At 37.9% G+C, this 18,206-nt stretch overlaps 3 protein-coding genes across 4 annotated transcripts in view; 2 read left to right on the forward strand and 1 right to left on the reverse strand.

Annotated features, from left to right (window-relative positions):
- Window positions 1–3,390, forward strand: part of LOC107580363 (SH2 domain-containing protein 5-like) — a 6,064-nt gene extending 2,674 nt beyond the window's left edge. The window contains exons 7-10 of the mRNA XM_016266111.1: window positions 193–373; window positions 1,120–1,225; window positions 2,335–2,491; window positions 2,601–3,390. Of these exons, the coding sequence (XP_016121597.1) occupies window positions 193–373; window positions 1,120–1,225; window positions 2,335–2,491; window positions 2,601–2,792 (636 nt within the window). The 3' untranslated portion in view covers window positions 2,793–3,390. The remainder of the gene's footprint in view (window positions 1–192; window positions 374–1,119; window positions 1,226–2,334; window positions 2,492–2,600) is intronic.
- A 1,383-nt stretch (window positions 3,391–4,773) lies between these two features.
- Window positions 4,774–11,982, forward strand: kif17 (kinesin family member 17). The gene is made up of 14 exons (XM_016265861.1): window positions 4,774–5,013; window positions 5,398–5,544; window positions 6,236–6,337; window positions 6,418–6,607; window positions 6,693–7,145; window positions 7,220–7,320; window positions 7,859–8,015; window positions 8,097–8,188; window positions 8,303–8,421; window positions 8,786–9,014; window positions 9,277–9,535; window positions 9,870–9,949; window positions 11,208–11,334; window positions 11,441–11,982. The coding sequence occupies exons 1-14, from the start codon at window positions 4,783–4,785 to the stop codon at window positions 11,626–11,628; spliced, it is 2,475 nt and encodes an 824-aa protein (XP_016121347.1). The 5' UTR covers window positions 4,774–4,782; the 3' UTR covers window positions 11,629–11,982.
- A 590-nt stretch (window positions 11,983–12,572) lies between these two features.
- LOC107580189 (specifically androgen-regulated gene protein-like) lies at window positions 12,573–17,468 on the reverse strand. 2 transcript variants are annotated; one of them, XM_016265955.1, is made up of 5 exons: window positions 17,301–17,468; window positions 16,212–16,325; window positions 15,833–16,010; window positions 15,092–15,293; window positions 12,573–15,012 (listed from the first exon to the last, which is right to left on the reverse strand). In XM_016265955.1, exons 3-5 carry the CDS (start codon window positions 15,935–15,937, stop codon window positions 13,871–13,873), a joined length of 1,449 nt encoding a protein of 482 aa, XP_016121441.1. In that variant the 5' UTR covers window positions 15,938–16,010; window positions 16,212–16,325; window positions 17,301–17,468; the 3' UTR covers window positions 12,573–13,870. The 2 variants fall into 2 exon arrangements, with proteins under 2 accessions (XP_016121441.1, XP_016121500.1); XM_016266014.1 differs by lacking the exons at window positions 15,833–16,010; window positions 16,212–16,325.
- Between the last annotated feature and the right edge of the window lie 738 nt (window positions 17,469–18,206).

Genomic DNA, 18,206 nt, shown 5'->3' on the forward strand with positions numbered 1-18,206 from the left:
TATATATATATATATATATATATATATATAATTTTTTTTTTTTTAATTTATAGCATGACCTACAGATTTTGTCAATAGAGCTTGTTGTAAAGGGTTGTAAATAGCCCTCAGATATTCCTTTTGAGAAAAAGTTTACAACAATTTGAATGCTGCACTGTTCTGCAGTGCGTTCATCTCAATTTCTCTGAACAGGTGTTCTCACAGCCAAGCACAGAGCAAGTCAGCAGTCCGGAAGAGGGCCCCACTTCTTCTCCGACTATAGTTCGTAAAAAGGCGATTCGACCTAAAGAGCTGCGCTCTGGAGCATATCGCTCTTTTACATTTACTCCTCTCAAACAGCGGCACCTGCAGGATAAACTGAGTGCACCACAAGGTGGGATAAGTGTTCATAGAGCACTTTCGAGAGTGAGAGAGTTCATTAGGTAATGCACACACATAGTTAAGGTTGCTGGCTTAAGACACAGTGGGTTAATTTATTATACTTATTTATCTTTGGTTTTGGTGGTTGGTGAGTCAAAAAAGGTGGTGGGGATTTCCATAATATGGATTAGTAGCGTTGTTGTTGTTGTTGTTTTACTTCAATTTTCTTAAATCTTATACATTTATAAGAACCATCACTTTTTTTACCTTTTTATAATCTGAAGAACCTTCTTTCGCCACAAAGAACCTTTTGTGAAACAGAAAGGTTCTTCAGATGTTAAAGGTTCTTCATGGAACCATTTGGACAAAAAAGGTTCTTCTATGGCAGGGGTGCCCAAACTCGGTCCTGGAGGGCCGGTGTCCTGCAGAGTTTAGCTCCAACCCTAATCAAACACACCTGAAGCAGCTAATCGAGCTCTTACTAGGCATGCTAGAAACTTCCAGGCAGGTGTGTTGAGGCAAGCTGGAGCTAAACTCTGCAGGACACCGGCCCTCCAGGACCGAGTTTGGGCACCCCTGTTCTATGGCATCGTGAAGCACCTTTATTTTTAAGAGTGTATGTGCTACTAATATAAGATTATTCTAAACTAAGAGTCAGTCCACACTAGTATTTCTGCAGTTTTCTTTTGCCAAAGAAAACAAACATGGACATAATTTGTGAAACTATTCCTTGTGAAACTATTCCTTTTTGTGAAACAGAAAAGGAACAAGCCAGTGCAAAAGCATGCAAGTCTCGCGTGCCCAGTTTAGCCGAGACAGAAGAAGCTCTGGCTCAAGCAGTGTGGTGCTGGGCTGGCGTGTCTAGGTCAGTGCTAGTGCACTAAGACAATGAAGTCTGTTGTTTATTTATATACATTTAAAGGAACAGTTCATCCCAAAAAAAAAATGGCTGAAAATTTACTCACTCTCAGGCCATCTAAGATTTAGATGAGTTTGTTTCTTCGTGGGAACAGATTTGGATAGATTTATTGTTACATCATTGCTCACTAGTGAATTCTGTGCAGTAAATGGTTGCCATCAGAATGAGTCCAAACAGCTGATAAAAACATAACAATAATCCACAAGTAATCCCCACAACTCCAGTCCATCAATTAACATCTTGTGAAGCGAAAAGCTGCGTGTTTGTAACAAACAAATCCATCATTACGTTTTGACTTTAAACCGTTGCTTCTGGCTACAGTAAAATTCCTGTGGATTTTGATGTGAGAGGACAACAGGGGATAGACTTTTTCACTTTTATTATGGAAGTACTATTTTTAACAGAGAACTCAGAATTATGAAGTGACATCTTAAAGTTAAAATGCCTTAATGATGGGTTTGTTTCTTACAAAAACAGCTTTTCACTTCACAAGATGTTAATTGGTGAACTAGAGTGGTGTGGATTATTGTGATTATTATTGTGATGTTTTTATCAGCTGTTTGGACTCATTCTGACGGCACCCATTCACTGCAGAGGATCCATTGGTGAGCAAGTGATGTTATACTAAATTTCTCCAAATCTGATTGATGAAGAAAAAACTCATTAACATCTTGGATGGTCGGAGGGGGGGGTAGATTTTCTGCAAATTTTCATTTTCGGGTGAGCTATTACTTTAATGTTTACACACATAAATCTCAATGCTTTATTCATTTTAAAGCAGTTTCTCCAAATTGTATAATTCTATTTTGAACACATTGTTCAATATTTTATTCTGTCATTGGTCATATTTAGGGTCAATTGCAATCTGTTGAGATTAATTGCATTTTTTTCCCAAGTTGATTCTTGAAAGATATACCTTAACAGCATATATATGTATGTATATATGTATATATATATATATATATATATAAAGGTAGTACGTCAGCGGAATTAATTCACATTGCTTTTAATTTAGTATGTTCAGTGTAGTGCTGAGTCTCTGGTTTCCATTACAGCGACTGTAGTTCTTCATTGCTGGTAGATGATGTCTTGGGTGCCTTCCTGCTATGTCCTCATCCCAAAAAGCCCAACCGTGGGTCTCTTATAGTCCGCTTTCCCTCAGGACTGGTAACTCATGCTATTAAGAATTCCAAGGGGAAGTTCCAGCTTGAGGTGAGCAAAGATGGAAGCTTTTTTTGTCAGTATTTTGGGTTACTTGTTCCACTCTTTAACTGCTTGCATCAGAAGTAGAAGGTGGTAAATGTTTAATGTTCTTTTACAGAAATGCCAAATTGACTTCGAAAGCTTTGCTGCTTTGATTGAGCACTACACAGAGTTCAATAAGGAGCTGGAATGTTCTCTGAGCTGCGCCCGCGTCAACCACTGCTACGATTGGGAAGAGATTGTGAAAAAGAGTTCACGGTCGCTGCAGGACAACAAGAAAGGCACTTTCAAAAACCAAAGTTGGGTTTGAATCCTGTCTTTCATGCACTTTTTTTTTTTTTTTTTTTTAATACAGTAGTTTTTAAAACACATTTTATACTATATATTTTAAACTTTACAGAGCTGCTGACATTAGTAAACCTTCCTAACAAGGATCTTAAGTCACTGGCACACTTTTTTGATATTTTAAAAGGACACTTCTGTTTTGCCTGTTGGCAATAACCTCAACCCACCTAGAGCATTCACATTGTTGGTGTTTTGGTTTGAATTTATTTTCTAGGGAAACGAGCACTTACGTTTTTCATGTAAATGTCAGATGTAAATGTATACTCCACAGCTTTTGCAAAGGTGCAGACTATATACGTTTTATGTCCCATCTATTATGTCTTTTAAATTGTGTTATATGTGTTAATATTGATTTTGGACTTTTTTTTTCCCCCCCACTCACTTTATAAGAGAGCTTTTTAGTGATAACCTGAACATGTCCAGTGAATGGATTTTCTTTGCTCCCTTAATGTTTTGGAACTCTTGCACTTTTCACCTCATAAATGCACACATTTCTGTCATTAGCTTTGCACCAGTGTAAATTAAGTGTCTTGCCTCATAGCATAAACTGATTTATATAGTCATTTTGTCTCTTTTTTTGTGTCTTTACTTTAATGTGTATTACTTTTGAAAGAAACCAGTGGAATACTGCTATTTAACCAGAGACTAGATTGTATGGTATATTTAGATATGAAAGGACAGGATAGAATATTTACTAAAAAAAAAACGCTTTATTAAATTATACTGCGAGTTTGGAACTCACACACAGACACTGTCAAACTGGTATTCTTATCGTTATGGGTTCATGCCATAGGCGTAATGGTTTTTCTACCGTACAAACTGTATTTTCTATACTGTATCAAACCCTAACACTACACCTAAACCTACCCCTCCCACAAAACTAGTTATTTTAGATTTTCAAGACACTTCATTCTGTAGGACTTAAGTTGTTTTTTTTTTCCTCATAAGGACCAAATAAATGTCCCCACAAGGTCAAAATGTACTGGTATCACTATATTTGTGGGGACATTTGGACCCCATAATGTAGGGAATACCAGTGCTGTACGCAGACACACACACACTGTAATGTCAAAATCAAGATAATTTAATGACAGATTCTACCTAATCAACAAAGCTGATTTCTAACACTTTCTTTTTTTTCTTCCTTCCTTTATTCCCTTTCTCCACCTCTCCTTATTTTTATTGAGGTGGTATATCCATTCTTTCGGGTCTGCATCACGATGAGCCCTGTAGCATCACTGCTTTTCTGCAGCAGACAACAGTGCCATTTCCTGACAAATACATGCATACCATTTAAACAACTCTTTCTTTTAGCATTTAGAAACAAGCATTAGCCCATTTTTACAGAAAATATACCTCATTATATAATGGGGACTGAAATGGCACCGAATGCTAGGAGTGACCCGTCATTATTTTGAGAAAGTGTCTCAATATTTCGAGAAAGTATGACATTGTATTGAGAAATTAAGTCATAATGAGAAACTTTCTCATTATTGTGACTTAAATAAAAAATTTTCTCAGCTATTGCGGAAACGGGCTTCCATGGTAAATAAATGTCTGGTAATAAAAAGTTTTTCTTTATGCAAAATATATGAACATTTATCAGTACAAGCACATTATATTTGATGCAAATAATATTTAACATTCAGTGCGCATGTCACTGGGGGCGCTTTGTGCTGATACAGCCGGCGCCTTTGAAGTTTGAGGTTGCTAGGCGACGCTGAACGCCACAGCAAGAGAAACACGCTGCTTTATTTCATTTCGTGGACCGCAGCCTGACCTCAAACGGGCCTTTACGGAGTCCGGACCGGATGACAGTGTTCGTAAGCGTCGTTTCTAATGACAGAAGAGCTACTTGTCTTACTGAGAGGACTATGGCACACTGCAGTCTGATCTTTGGAGTGTTATTTCCAGTTCTGTTCAGCCGATAAGCAGTGACCACGCTGTCCGTCCAGATGGCATCAGAATCTGTGAAGGTGGTCGTCAGATGTCGACCTCTGAACGAGAGAGAGAAGGCCATGAACTGTAATATGGTGATCTCGATAGACAGCAGTCACTGTCAGTGTTTCATTGAGAAACCCGGAGCCACGGAAGAGCCGCCCAAACAATTCACATTTGATGGGACTTATTATATAAGCCATTCCACTGAGCAGATCTATAACGAGATCGCATATCCTCTGGTGGAGGTAATATTGATTTGTGTGTGTGTGTGTGTGTGTGGGATTGGTCAGTGTGACAGCTACAGCCTCTATGGGGCCATTTGCTTTCCAGTGTGCATGCCCATAGATATGGTTATCTGATACCTGTTGTCTTTTTGGAAACAGAACACCACAGAGTTTAAATCAGTCACGGAAGTAACCTACAGCCCTTCCTTTTATTGATTATGTACTAGATGCTGTGCAAGTTGGGCCCTTTAGACTCTAAATATTAAGCTTTGAGCATCTATCTATCTATCTATCTATCTATCTATCTATCTATCTATCTATCTATCTATCTATGCATCTGTCTGCCAGGCTGTCTTTGTTTTTGAATTACATAATAAAATATTGTATAATTTTTTTTGCAAACAGGGTGTAACTGAGGGCTACAATGGGACAATTTTTGCTTATGGACAAACAGGCAGTGGCAAATCGTTCACTATGCAAGGTGTTCTAGATCCTCCATCCCAGAGGGGAATCATCCCTAGAGCTTTTGAGCACATCTTTGAGACAATCCAGGTAACTATTTTGCATATCATGTGATGGTACCATCCATCATAGTATAAAACATAATATTTACTTCTATTATTCATTGACTTGTAATATTTAATATGAATGACAAAGTAAAATATTATAAATACGCTACCATTCAAAAGTTTGGGGTCAGTAAGTTTTTTTTATTATTATTTAATGCTTTTCTTAAGCAATGGCACATTAAATTGATCAGAAGTGACAGTAAAGACTTGTACATTGTTACAAAATATTTTTATTTCAAATAAACAGTTCTTTTCGAATTTCTATTCATCAAATAATCCTGGAAAATAAAATGTATCTCAGTTTCCACAAAAATATGAAGCAGCACAACTGTTTTCAACATTGATAGTAATAATGTTTCTTGAGCAGCAAATCAGCATATTACAATGATTTCTAAAGGATCATGTGACACTGAAGACTGGAGTAATGATGCTGACAATTCAGCTTTGCATCACAGGAATACATTACATTTGAAAATATATTAAAATAGGAAACTGTTATTTTAAATTGTACTAACATTTCTCAATATTACAGTTTTTACTGTATGTTTGTTCAAAGAAATGCAGACTTGGTAAACAAGAGAAATTTTGCAAAAACACTTCTAATGTAATTCCTATAATTAGATCTATATTCATTGTGATATAAGTGATCTTAAAACGGAACTTTTTCTTTAAAGTGTGCAGAGAACACAAAATTCCTTGTACGGGCCTCTTACCTGGAAATTTACAAAGAGGAAATCAGAGACCTTTTGGGAAAAGAGACCAAACAGAAGATGGAAGTATGTAACCACTGATCACACATAGCTCACTGTTCTCTTGTGTACATGGACTTCATGTCTCAATGCTGTGTGTGTTTAAGCTGAAGGAGCATCCTGAGCGGGGTGTGTATGTACGGGATCTGTCCATGCATACGGTGCACAGCGTTGGGGAATGTGAGCGGATCATGGATCAGGGCTGGAGGAATCGCTCTGTGGGATACACACTCATGAACAAGGATTCATCCCGCTCACACTCCATATTCACCATTCACCTAGAGGTCTGCAGCACAGGTTGGTGTCTGAGTCATACACATTTACTAAGTCCTATGTAAATGAATGTATATAAATCATCTCTGTAATCTATTTATGAGCTTAGATGCTGCTGGTGAAGAACATTTGCGTGCTGGGAAGCTCAACCTCGTGGACCTTGCAGGTAGTGAACGTCAGTCGAAAACCGGTGCTACTGGAGATCGCCTTCAAGAAGCCACCAAGATCAACTTGTCCCTTTCAGCCCTTGGCAATGTTATATCTGCACTGGTGGACGGTCGTTCCAAGCACATCCCATACCGCGATTCCAAGCTCACTCGTTTGCTTCAGGACTCGCTAGGCGGAAACACTCGTACCCTCATGGTGGCTTGTCTCTCGCCTGCCGATAACAATTATGAGGAGAGCATCAGTACTCTACGCTACGCCAACCGTGCCAAGAGCATCCAAAACCGCCCACGCATCAACGAGGACCCAAAAGACGCCCTCCTGCGCGAATATCAGGAGGAAATCAAGAAACTGCGAGCGTTAATCTCTGGGCAGCTGGGATCTGTCAAACTCAGCTGTAAGAAACACAACAATTGTTTAAATTTGAATGTGTTTGAATAGCACATTGTTGAATTTCCTTTCTGTTATCAGCACTTTTGGCAAGTCAGAAGTCAGGAGATTCTCCAGCGGTTCTGTCACGACCCCTGAGCAACACATCAGAGAGCGAGGCAGAGAAAGACAGGATAAAAGAGGTGTGTACAGATTTAAAGTCAGTGTTAAATGTGTTGTTTCCACATATGGATGAGGTCTTCACCTCGAAAGATGAAGGATTTTTGAGGAAACTTTCTGTTTTGTGAATTCTGAAGCCTAAATACAATTGCCAGAAGCTAAAAGTTGGCTAATACGTAGGCCATAAGTGAACTACTCCACGGTCACATGACTTAAACGTCATTCCTAAAACTCTTTCAGACTCAGCTCTTTATTTAAAAACTGTGTTTAAGTGCCATTTTAGGCTGTTAAAGCAAACTAGTAAGTAGATGTGTTTTGCGTTTGTCAATAGAAATAAATGATCATGAACTCATCTAGTTGGTCTTCTTTGTTTCCAAATGTTTTTGTTTTCCTTCGTGAAGCTCAAACAGTAGAGCATTTGGCTTTAGCAATGCCAAGGTCATGGGTTCAGTTCCCAGGGAAAGCAAGAACTGATAAAACGTGTACCCTGAATGCACTGTATGTCGCTTTGGAGAGAAACATCTGCCAAACGCATAAATGTACATGTACATGTAAATTTAGGAATATGAGAAGAAATTGATGAAGCTACAGGCCGAGTACGATGCAGAACAAGAGTCTAAAGTCAAACTCCAAGAAGACATTGCAGCCTTGAGAACATCATACGAGACCAGACTCTCTTCTTTGGAGAGGTCCAGAGCTAGTCGAACACATACTACTGGTAATGTTGAAACTACAGTTTCCTTTAGGTCCATCTTTAGATTCTATATCTTCGAAATCTGGTCAAATCTTCTTGTTACAGGTGGCCCTTGCGTGGACCAGCATAAAGAAGAACCCATCGCTGCACCTGTGGCTTCACAGGAACAGGCGGATGCTGACCACAATGTACCCGAGGTGCTTTGATTTCACCTGAAACTGGGTTTAAATAAACCATACGGATGTGTTTTCTAATTGAGTTTGTAATGTATTTTCATATCTCACAAATCTAAATGACTCTTGTTTGTTTAGGAGAATTGGTCTTCTGCTGTTGCTAATGTCAAAGGAGCTCCCAGTGAAGAAAGTTCAGTTATAGATATGGTTGTGGTTGCCACACCCGGTCAGCTGGACCAGCAGCATGTTTTAGAGAGGTGAAACCTCAAGAATTTCAACATAAAATTGTATTTGTATTAGTTAACTAAACATAGAAACTATGCCATCTGCAGACAAATGGTACTAAATCTTCAACCATTGTAATGACTGAGTGTGCTTTATTTCTTCAAAATATATACCAACTGGTTGCATGATTTGTTTTGGATGTAATGCAGTGACAGAAATAGACTTCAAAGTGACTGAAACTTATTTATCCGGATGGTAGGGCTGAATTCAGGTTAATTGGGACATTTTTGCCAGTCATCTCAATTACTTGATTTCACTCTAATAGCTATAGAAATGATGACATTGATAAACAGGGTATAAATAATGCTGTCTCCACTATATTTTGTTGGCTGAAAGGCTGCAGCAGCTGGAGCAGGAGTTTGTGGGTGGAGAGCAGGTGAGGAACGAGGAGCTGAAGCAGAGACACAGACAGAGGAAGACTCTGGCCGACCAGAGGAAGAAGCAGCTAATCGAAGCTCTGAGCCAAAGCAGCGAGGACAGTGACAGCGTTCTGCTGAACGTATACGATTCCATTCAGGAGGAAGTCCATGCCAAGAGCAGACACCTGGAGAACACGCAGAAGAAGGTGAGAGATTTCAGTATTTAGATATGATATGAATGTTTGACTATTACATACTTACTGTTACTTTAGTTCTGAATAAAATATGTATATTATTTGAATTTATTAGCTAAATGTACAGAAACTATTATTTAAAATCGACCAAAAAAGCATATAAAAAGTATATTTTTCTTTTTCTTACTTTTAGATTAGATTTCTAGTTTCACTAACGTGATGAAACTGTAGAACCAGTCCAAAATGTCCAACCATCTGTTTGTGTGATGAACAGCTAAAAGCTGCCAAATTGGAGATCAGAGATCTTCAGGCAGAGTTTGAGATGGAGAGAGATGATTATCTGGCCACCATCCGGCGTCTGGAGCGGGAAGGCCAGCTCCTTCAAGGAATTTTGGAGCGCATGGCACCCCTGGTGCGCAGAGACTGTAACTACAGTAACATGGATCGGCTGCGGAAGGAGGCGGTGTGGGATGAAGAGGGAGGAACCTGGAAACTGCCAGAGGTGGTGGTGCAGAAAACGACATTACCTGCAGGTGAAGTGCTGTGGAATGTCAGAGAATCTTTATGATCTTTGTTCAGTCAATTGTAAAAGTCGCAGTCGCATTTTTATACACTATGCTTTTATGTGCTAATTTCTAATGTGATCATAGAAGAAAACAAAAGAAACTTGTTCTGCACTAAAATTGATTCAGAATAAACGAGTCACCAGTAACAGCAAACCATAAAATAATTATGATACTATTTCATGGATGACAAAAACTGTGGTTCTTGGCCACTGTTTTGCAGAAAATAGTGCATTTTGCAAAGCAAATGTTTCAGTCAGTTCCTTGTGTGATTTAAAGGTATATTCTCTCTCTTGCTCTACAGTCCCTCCTTCAGGTGCCATTGCCCCTGGCAGACTTTCAGCTCGCAGGAATTCTGCCTCAGACCTTGCCGACCCTTTTGTGGTATTCAGACACCATTAAAACAAGTTATTCTGACACTTAAAGGGATAGTTCACTCAAAAATGAAAATTCTGTCATTAATTATTCACAGAGATATTTTTTATTAAATCTGAGATCTTTCTGACCCTCCATAGACAGCAATGCAACTAAAAAGTTCAAGGCCCAGAAAGGTAGTAAGGACATCATTAAAATAGTCCATGTGACATCCGTGGTTCAACCGTAATGTTATGAAGCTACAATAATACTTTTTGTGTGTAAAGAAAACAAAAATAATGACGTTATTCAACAGTTTCTTCTCTTAGGTGTCAGTCTTCACGTTAACGAAAGTACCATGACGCATGCATGTGCAAACAAGCCGCAGCGCATCCGGGTTCTATGTCAGAAAGCCGGCTCCTGCGTCAGCAGCACCACACGTATGCATCGTAGCATTCATAAAATTACAGTTGAACCACTGATGTCACATGGACTATTTTAACGATGTCCTTACTACCTTTCTGGGCCTTGAACTTGTCAGTTGCGTTGCTGTCTATGCAGGGTCAGAGAGCTCTCGGATTTCATCAAAAATATCTTAATTTGTGTTCCGAAGATGAACGAAGGTCTTACGGGTTTGGAACGACACGAGGGTGAGTAATTAATGACAGAATTTTAATTTTTGGGTGAACTAACCCTTTAATTATACACAGATACACTACAAATATACTAATACCAGATTCATGTGCCACATTCAATAATAGGGGTTTTACACTTGAAATTGCTGTCTGAGGGTCATTTTAAACTTGGATTAAAGCAATCCTGTGTTACCTTAATTATTTGTATATTTTTGTGATGTATGCATATTTAATAATAATAATGCATCTCTTTATTCCAGTTAATGTTTTTGCTTTCACTGTTTGACATTTTATACTGCTTAGCTGAAACTAAATAAAGCATGTTAGAAGAAGTGTATGTAAACAAGTACAAAGTGCGTGAATATTTAAAGAGGTGAGCATTGGGCGCAAATGCAGTGAAATTCTGTTAGCACTGTAAAAGCTCTTATAATGAACTAGGGTTAAAAGTAGTCTTGTCCCACTTTAAAAAAATACTAAATAAGTTTTGTTCTTAACCCAGAGTTAAATTTTAACCTAGGTTAAAAAAAGATGTGATATAGTGTAATCTGAATCTAAGTGTAAAAGTCTTTTAGATCCACAGAATATTTCTTATGAATATGAGAAGCATCCATAGCTTAGACTCATGTCTGAATGAGTCCAAATCCCTTTTTTAGCAGGAAGAGGAGGAGGACCGCTACAAAGAAATGCTCAACCGCAGTGATAGCGAGCATATCGCCACTAACTACTTCAAGCCAAAACGGAGCAGTCAGCTGTTGGCTGGCGACTCTATTAAAAACACAAGTGAGAGACTGATTTAATATAAACCATTACCTTTTCATATTCACTTGTTTCACTCATGCAACGGTTGTGTTTATAAATGTTGATCATTCTAATCATTTTCTCACAGTGAATTATTCTGGTTCAATCGGTAATGGTCCAGTGCACCAGACCTCTGTTGGGTCCAGTTTGTCTCCTCTAAACGTGGAATCTCTCCTTCCACGCCCCTTCCGTTTGGAGTCCCTTGGAGTCCCACCTGCACATGGCAAAATAAAACGCAAGAAGAGCAAGACGCTCATCCCAACTGAGAGCAACTGACAGGACATGGTTTGACAAATCCTGCGTATGAGAGCTTAGAACTTCTATCTTTTAAAGCTGCTTTTATCTGTTTTTAATTCATATGTAGATATATAAAGACATATTTTTGTTGTATTAGTGATTAATGACAAACAGGGTAATTTTGTGACCTAACTTTCAATTCTAAATGTCATACAACGTGGCATGAAACACTGTATAACCATAGGAATTTTAACTAATATTACCTGAAGTAATAGAAATAATGCTAGCTAATGTGCTGCTCTGGTTTTATTTTGCACTGAGAGTTTTCAACATAGAAATCCCATTTTGTGGTATTTTAATGTCCGTTACTATATCATTAAATAAATATGTTTGACCTGAAAAACTAGTCTAATTTGTTTGTCCTTTTTAAGATTTATCCTACAAATGAAAGTAGTCTAATAATTATGGTTATGGCTGATCATATTCAACATGCAGACCATGTAAAACAAAATAAATTTTTCTAGGCCACTTACAGTATATAACTCATTTAATGTGAGTGGATAAAATCAAATCTCACTTTTGTTCTATAGACTAATATCAACATATGGCTTGCAAATCTTGTTTTGTGTTGCTGTCTTCAATTTGGAAAACCGAATGTGTGTCATGTCTCTCTAGTGCACATTTGGTGATTAACCTCTGGTAGCCAGACTCAAAACTCAAAAATTTAAGTCTTAACTTCACTGCAATGAATAGATAAGTAAAATACATATTCTCTTTGTGCATTTGTGCGACTTTAGAGCCCCCTACAGTTCAATAAGTGGAATTCGCTGTAGTAAAATGCATTAAGTAGAAGTAACATTGAGAAAAGCACTATCACACTATATGTTTTATTAATCTAATTGCATTGGGATTGAACCAGATACATTTTTCACAATGGTTTCAACCACAGCCATACCAGTTGTAAAAGTTTAAATTGTTGGCTATGCAAAGCACAGTGCTTGGACTTGGATACAGTTTAAGCATAATATTCTGCTATCTGATGATCATACAGCACAGCAACCAGACAAACTTGAAACCAAGTAAGAAATTATTGCTTTATTCATGTGTGTTCTGTGGTTAAACATTGCCGTAATTTATGGCTGCTTTCCATGCGCATTATTGTGTGGATTTGGTTAGATGAGCAGCTGTCAAAGGGCAACTGTTAACTGAGTAAATACAGACAGAAGGAACCATTCTCAGTATAAGTCATGAAATAGGTCACATTGCGAGATAAAGAACTTTAATGACAGATGAAGCTGAGAGGCCAGGTAACATGAACACCAGTCTGTTGGTTGCAACTCAAGATAATGCGCTAATCCACTGAAGTGCTGTGTCAGATCTCACTGACCGGTGTGTAAAATGAGGAGTTTGACTGATAGCTGATCTTTGGATGCCTGGGTTCCTCAGGTTCAACAGTCTCTGGTGAAGCAGATATAGCCTACTCCATTGTATTTGGGAAAAAACAGGAAGTGATTTTCTGAAGCAACTGATTAGCAAAACAGACATGATTCATAAAGACAGTTTTGGAGCAGGATTTTGGAGCATCTACTTAGGTCTAGTTCCAAATTAAATTTATTAGGATCACCTGGAAAAGTAAACATACTCTATTATCGCAAAGGCATCCATTTGTTATAGTCACTATTTAGAATCAATAATTAATGGACTAAAGGTAAAGTGCCACACTGTATTACTTGAAATTGTAAAAAGTGAACTGTGCAATTTCTGTGCAACTAGTACGGAATTGCAAAAATAATGACCATTGGTTGAGCTGATGTTGGTCAGTATGTTTTTACATTTTTCAGAGGAATCAGCCTACCAGTGGCTTTTAACATTATAAAATTGCACACTCCACTTTTATTATGTGGTTGTTAAGTCAGACGTCATGTGTCACAGTTTCTAGGTCCAAACCATACAGTCTATGGTCCAAACGCTTCTTCAGATGCCAAAAGCAAACAACAAACAATGATAATATACACTCAGTGTGTGCTGCAGTCCTACTGAAAATCATGAACCTAATTTTTATCTCCATACCCCAATCTTAGTAGGCTACAGAGTGATTATTGTTTTAAAAAATGTTAAAATATTGGTGTCCAGGACACCATGAGACTGGAAATTACACTGTGAGAATGAACAGTGCTCATAAATGGCTGTTGCAATGGTATTCTCACTTAAAACGTAAAAGAGGCTTAGACCCAGAAGCATTATTTGATACATCACGACTGGAGAGAATAGTCAACAAATCTCAGTTTTTCAGCAATCCTAGTTTTCGTAATGCCTCTCTCCGATCCCTTCCGATGCTAGAAACCAACACATTGAAGCCTTTGGAACGAGATGATGCATGCAATTCTGCTTTTATGGAGGCCGATTCATTAGAATCCATTTGTGTGTCAGTAAAATGGTTTTTAGTTCCTACTGTAGAAGAACTTGATTGGTGGTTCTGAGAAACTGCATTTAAGACTGTGATGTTAGATCCTGACAGTCCCATCCCAGTGCGTTCCAGTGTAGCAGATTTCCTGGTTGAAGCCATATTGGCATGCTGTGGAAAAGAAGAAGCTGCCGAAAGATCGCTCAAAGACCTTTGGTGGAGAGGACTGCAAGTTTGTACTGGCTGATTTGGAGCAAGACATTCCTTTGTGGTCTGGTTTTGCACCAAGTTTGCTGGGGACTCTGAATGCTTTAGTCGTTGACAGATTGGGTTCTTTGTATCCTCCTTGAGGAGACCCAACTTGCAAAGAGCCTCCACTCTTACGTTCTCTGGGTTCATTAATTTATCCACTGTCAATACTCCTGAGTAAGGCATGGTTGAGTCGATCTTAAGGTTGGAGGCTTCTTCCTGGTTCACTGGGACCTTGTGTGGGGTTTTCATTTTAGGTTTAGGGGCCACAGGTGGAGGAGTGGGCTTGGAGCTCCTACTTGTCATGGCCTGTGTGAGAGTTTGGGATCCAGAGATGCCTCCCTCATGATCTTTATTTGTAGAAAACTGCTGTTCTCCGGTTTTGGCTTCTGTAGCATTGGTTCTCCGCATCGATGCACTCTTGCGCAGATGCACCAGAGCCTCATACGAGAGTGGTCCTCTACCTGCCACATTCTCTGGCTCATGTTTATTCTGTTGTTCTTCCACTATGTCTTTACCGCTTTTGATTTTATGTGGAGGTGGTATCAGTACCACATTGACTTCAGTGGGAACCCGTGGAGCTTCTTGATGGAGCTCACAAGCCACTTTGTGTGCCGTCTTTTTCTGGGATGCAGCTATTTCAGGTCTGGTTTGGATTTGTGAGTTGTGGTTTGCAAGGACAAATGGAGTAGGAACCATATAATTCAGAATGTCATTTTGCACTAAGCTGCTAGATGAGAATGGACCTTCAAATTGGCTTTCGGGTACATCTACAGACAATAAAAGAAAATATATTTTACTGCATTATAGGCAATAGTAGTTATAAATACTACATGAGCAACAACACACCTTGACTAGAAACCTTGCTGAGTTTTGTTGACGAAGAGAGGTGGGCCGCTTTGTTAGCCACATTTCCTCGAGCTGGCAGCTGATCAGTCTCATCATTGGACAGGCCACTGTCATCCTCCGTATCCAGTGACTGAATGGTCTCCTCTAGGTACATGAGACAAGCCTTCTCCTCAGCAGAGAGATACTCCAGACTTTCATCACTCTAAAACATAAATTATTTGCATTTGTGGACGGGTTTTAATGTGTTTATTAAAGGGATAATTCAACCAAAAATGAAAATTCTGTCATCATCTTCTCACCCGTATTTTGATCAAAACCTGTATGACTTACACTCTCAGAAAAAAAGGTAGAAAAGTTGTCACTGGGGCAGTACCTTTTCAAAAGGTACAAATATGTACCATTTAAATAAAAATGTTGGTACTTGCATACCTTTGTACTACTTGCACTTTCTTCTGTCTTCTTCAGAACACAAAAGAAGATATTTTGAAGAATGTTTTTGTCTTAAAGGCAATGGGGCCCAAAACAACCCTCAAAATATCTTCTTCCAAAGAAGAAAGAAAATCATATTGGTTTGGAACGACATGGTAAATGATGACAGAATTTTTATGTTTTGGTGAACTAACACTTGAATATATTTTATCAACGTTTTCTAGACACATCAAACAACTGGAGATGTATAGCGTATTTAAACGTATTTTAACAATATGTACAGTATGTATTCATAAAAAAAGTATGTCTTACGAAGCATGAATTGAAGCTGACCACGCTGTCACAGCTGCCATTACTGTCAATCTCGCCCATTGTGTCGAGGCCTTTGCCATCTTGCCACATGACACTTATCGGCATTTGCAAATTATGGAAACCTCCACCCTGATATGAATTCAAAGTTCTTTAACAATGGTGATGAAATTGCATTTCCCTTTAAAAAAAGAGAATATTAAAAGAAATGCTTGAGCAAGCATCTTGATATGCACCCTTTGCAAGAATTGGTTATATTAGTAATAATAGTGGAAATTGTAAAGCAATTAAAATTGTAAATACATGAACTTAAATTAACCAGGAATTATTTGTATTTTTGTGTACGGTATATTAAATGATCAGATGATGTGAATGAGATTACAGCAGACGTTACTCTGAGCTTCTTTAGTTGGATCAAGTCCGGCATGAATGGAAGATAGTGAACCATCGGTTGGTTTAAAGCAAAACTTTGACCTCCAATTCAGAGAGCACAAAGCTAAATAGACAAAAATGTTAAATGTGCAAAAAGTTCTGCTCATCAAGTTTAATTCTTTAATATTCTGTACTACAGACATGGTTTCATATGTACACCTTATAAAAGATCAGCAAGAACAATGTCAATACACTTTGTTTTATTAGTCATGTAAAAGGCTCTCACTGTTATACATTTGCATATGACGTGAATGATGATAACACATTTTTTTCCTTCAGTGATTACATTGTAGGATACAATGCAAATGTAAGAGCAAACAGGATTTCTTTGTGGATAGATGAATGAAGCAGTTGCAGTTTAATGAAAAATGAAACTATCATCAGTATAGCACAACATTTGTTTTCAAATCTGTCAAAATATCATTACATTTTAAAAGTTGATCTGCAATAATCGAACTGTAATCAGTAAGCCACATCGCAATGAGTGTAGAAGCAAAGTCCATTTCCACAGACATAATAAACCCACTGGCCTTTTTTTTATCTAGTTTATATAATCTTAATAACATACTGCTAATCAAATGTTTGGTTCTTTTTGTAATTGCAACACCAATATGTGCTTTGAAACACCAACATCTTTTATGCAGTTCTAGAGAAATAATCTATGATCATAATACCACTGAAATGACTTTATTATACATGTGTGACCTGTATTACACAAGAAAGCCCACTTATCTAGTTATTTACTTTAAGGGTATGTGAAACTATCAGTATCAGACTACACTAGAAATGAATTCACAGTGTTTAACACCTGGGTAAGACAAATAATAGGCTATAGTAAATAACAGCGTGTATATTTATTTCAATCTGATTTTAATTCATACATTTCAGCACATTATTTACAATTGCATAATTATTTTTTTATTCATCTCTGGTTAAAATTCTGTTATCATTTGCCTTTCCCTTTAATTAAAATCTTAAGAATACTTATATGCAGAAAAAATATATATGAATCCTGAAGCATGCCTTAATAAAAGCTTACCTCTTGTGCAGAAACGAGATGGCAGCCCAGCAGGTTCACGTGCTTCTACAGTGTCAGTGATGTGAGGTACAGTGAGGTGTCAGTACTGTACATAAGGAAAATCTTCAACCAATCATTTGCGTCTCTCTCCTGCAGCAGCCAATCAGAGCACAGACCGGTGAGTGTAGAGAAAAAACGAACGTTCGTGTAAAAACAGTAGTTTGGTGACTGAAAAAAAATACATATGAAAGACGCGTAGTATATACTTAACTACACATACTACTTCTCTGCACACGCCTGGAATGACAAACACACGATGACAGAAAGTGTCGAGAGAGGATCACCGGCAAATCCTGGTTAATCGCGTTATTAAGGGTTTCTTAAAATAACATTAGTTTAAGCCCCGTCAAATGGAACTGATTTGATCCTGTTCCACTAACTGGGATTCATGAGGCTATGGTTTCACACCACATACAAGCAATCAGTTTTAACATTTATTTCTCAAAACGAATTCGTTTTTATGGTACTTCCTACTAAGAAGAAATCCAATCGTGTGGTAACTCTTCAATCGGTTTTAACATTTATTCCTTAAAATTCACTTTTAAGGTTTTATCTACTACTGGTGCTTATGCTACTCGAAGAAATCCAATTGTGACTAACTATTCAATCGGTTTTAATATTTATTTCTTTAAACTAACACGTTTTATGTTAGTGGTGCCATGTAAAAATCCAATCACGACTTGTAACTACTCATTAGTTCTTATTCCGATGTGATAGTAGCCTATATATTCAATTACTCACCATTTAGTCACTATTGCTAAGGAGTAATTACTAGTGAATGAGGTACAGGATTATTTGTAGATTATATATTAGTAATTCTAAAATAATTTCTAGATGCTAGTTTAAGAAATAAATGCTAAAAGCCAT

Source organism: Sinocyclocheilus grahami, unplaced genomic scaffold, assembly GCF_001515645.1.
Source record: "Sinocyclocheilus grahami isolate Dianchi unplaced genomic scaffold, SAMN03320097.WGS_v1.1 scaffold3.1, whole genome shotgun sequence".
Lineage (NCBI taxonomy): Eukaryota > Metazoa > Chordata > Actinopteri > Cypriniformes > Cyprinidae > Sinocyclocheilus > Sinocyclocheilus grahami.

Coding starts and splice junctions, on each gene's coding strand:
- kif17 (XM_016265861.1), top strand. CDS start 4,783: ATGGCATCAGAATCTGTGAAGGTGGTCGTCAGATGTCGACCTCTGAAC. Junction 8,016..8,096: donor TAGTCGAACACATACTACTG/GTAATGTTGAAA, acceptor TTCTTGTTACAG/GTGGCCCTTGCGTGGACCAG. Junction 8,422..8,785: donor CAGCAGCATGTTTTAGAGAG/GTGAAACCTCAA, acceptor GTTGGCTGAAAG/GCTGCAGCAGCTGGAGCAGG.
- LOC107580189 (XM_016265955.1), bottom strand. CDS start 15,937: ATGCCGATAAGTGTCATGTGGCAAGATGGCAAAGGCCTCGACACAATG. Junction 15,294..15,832: donor TCAGCTTCAATTCATGCTTC/GTAAGACATACT, acceptor TTTATGTTTTAG/AGTGATGAAAGTCTGGAGTA. Junction 15,013..15,091: donor CAGCAAGGTTTCTAGTCAAG/GTGTGTTGTTGC, acceptor TATTGTCTGTAG/ATGTACCCGAAAGCCAATTT.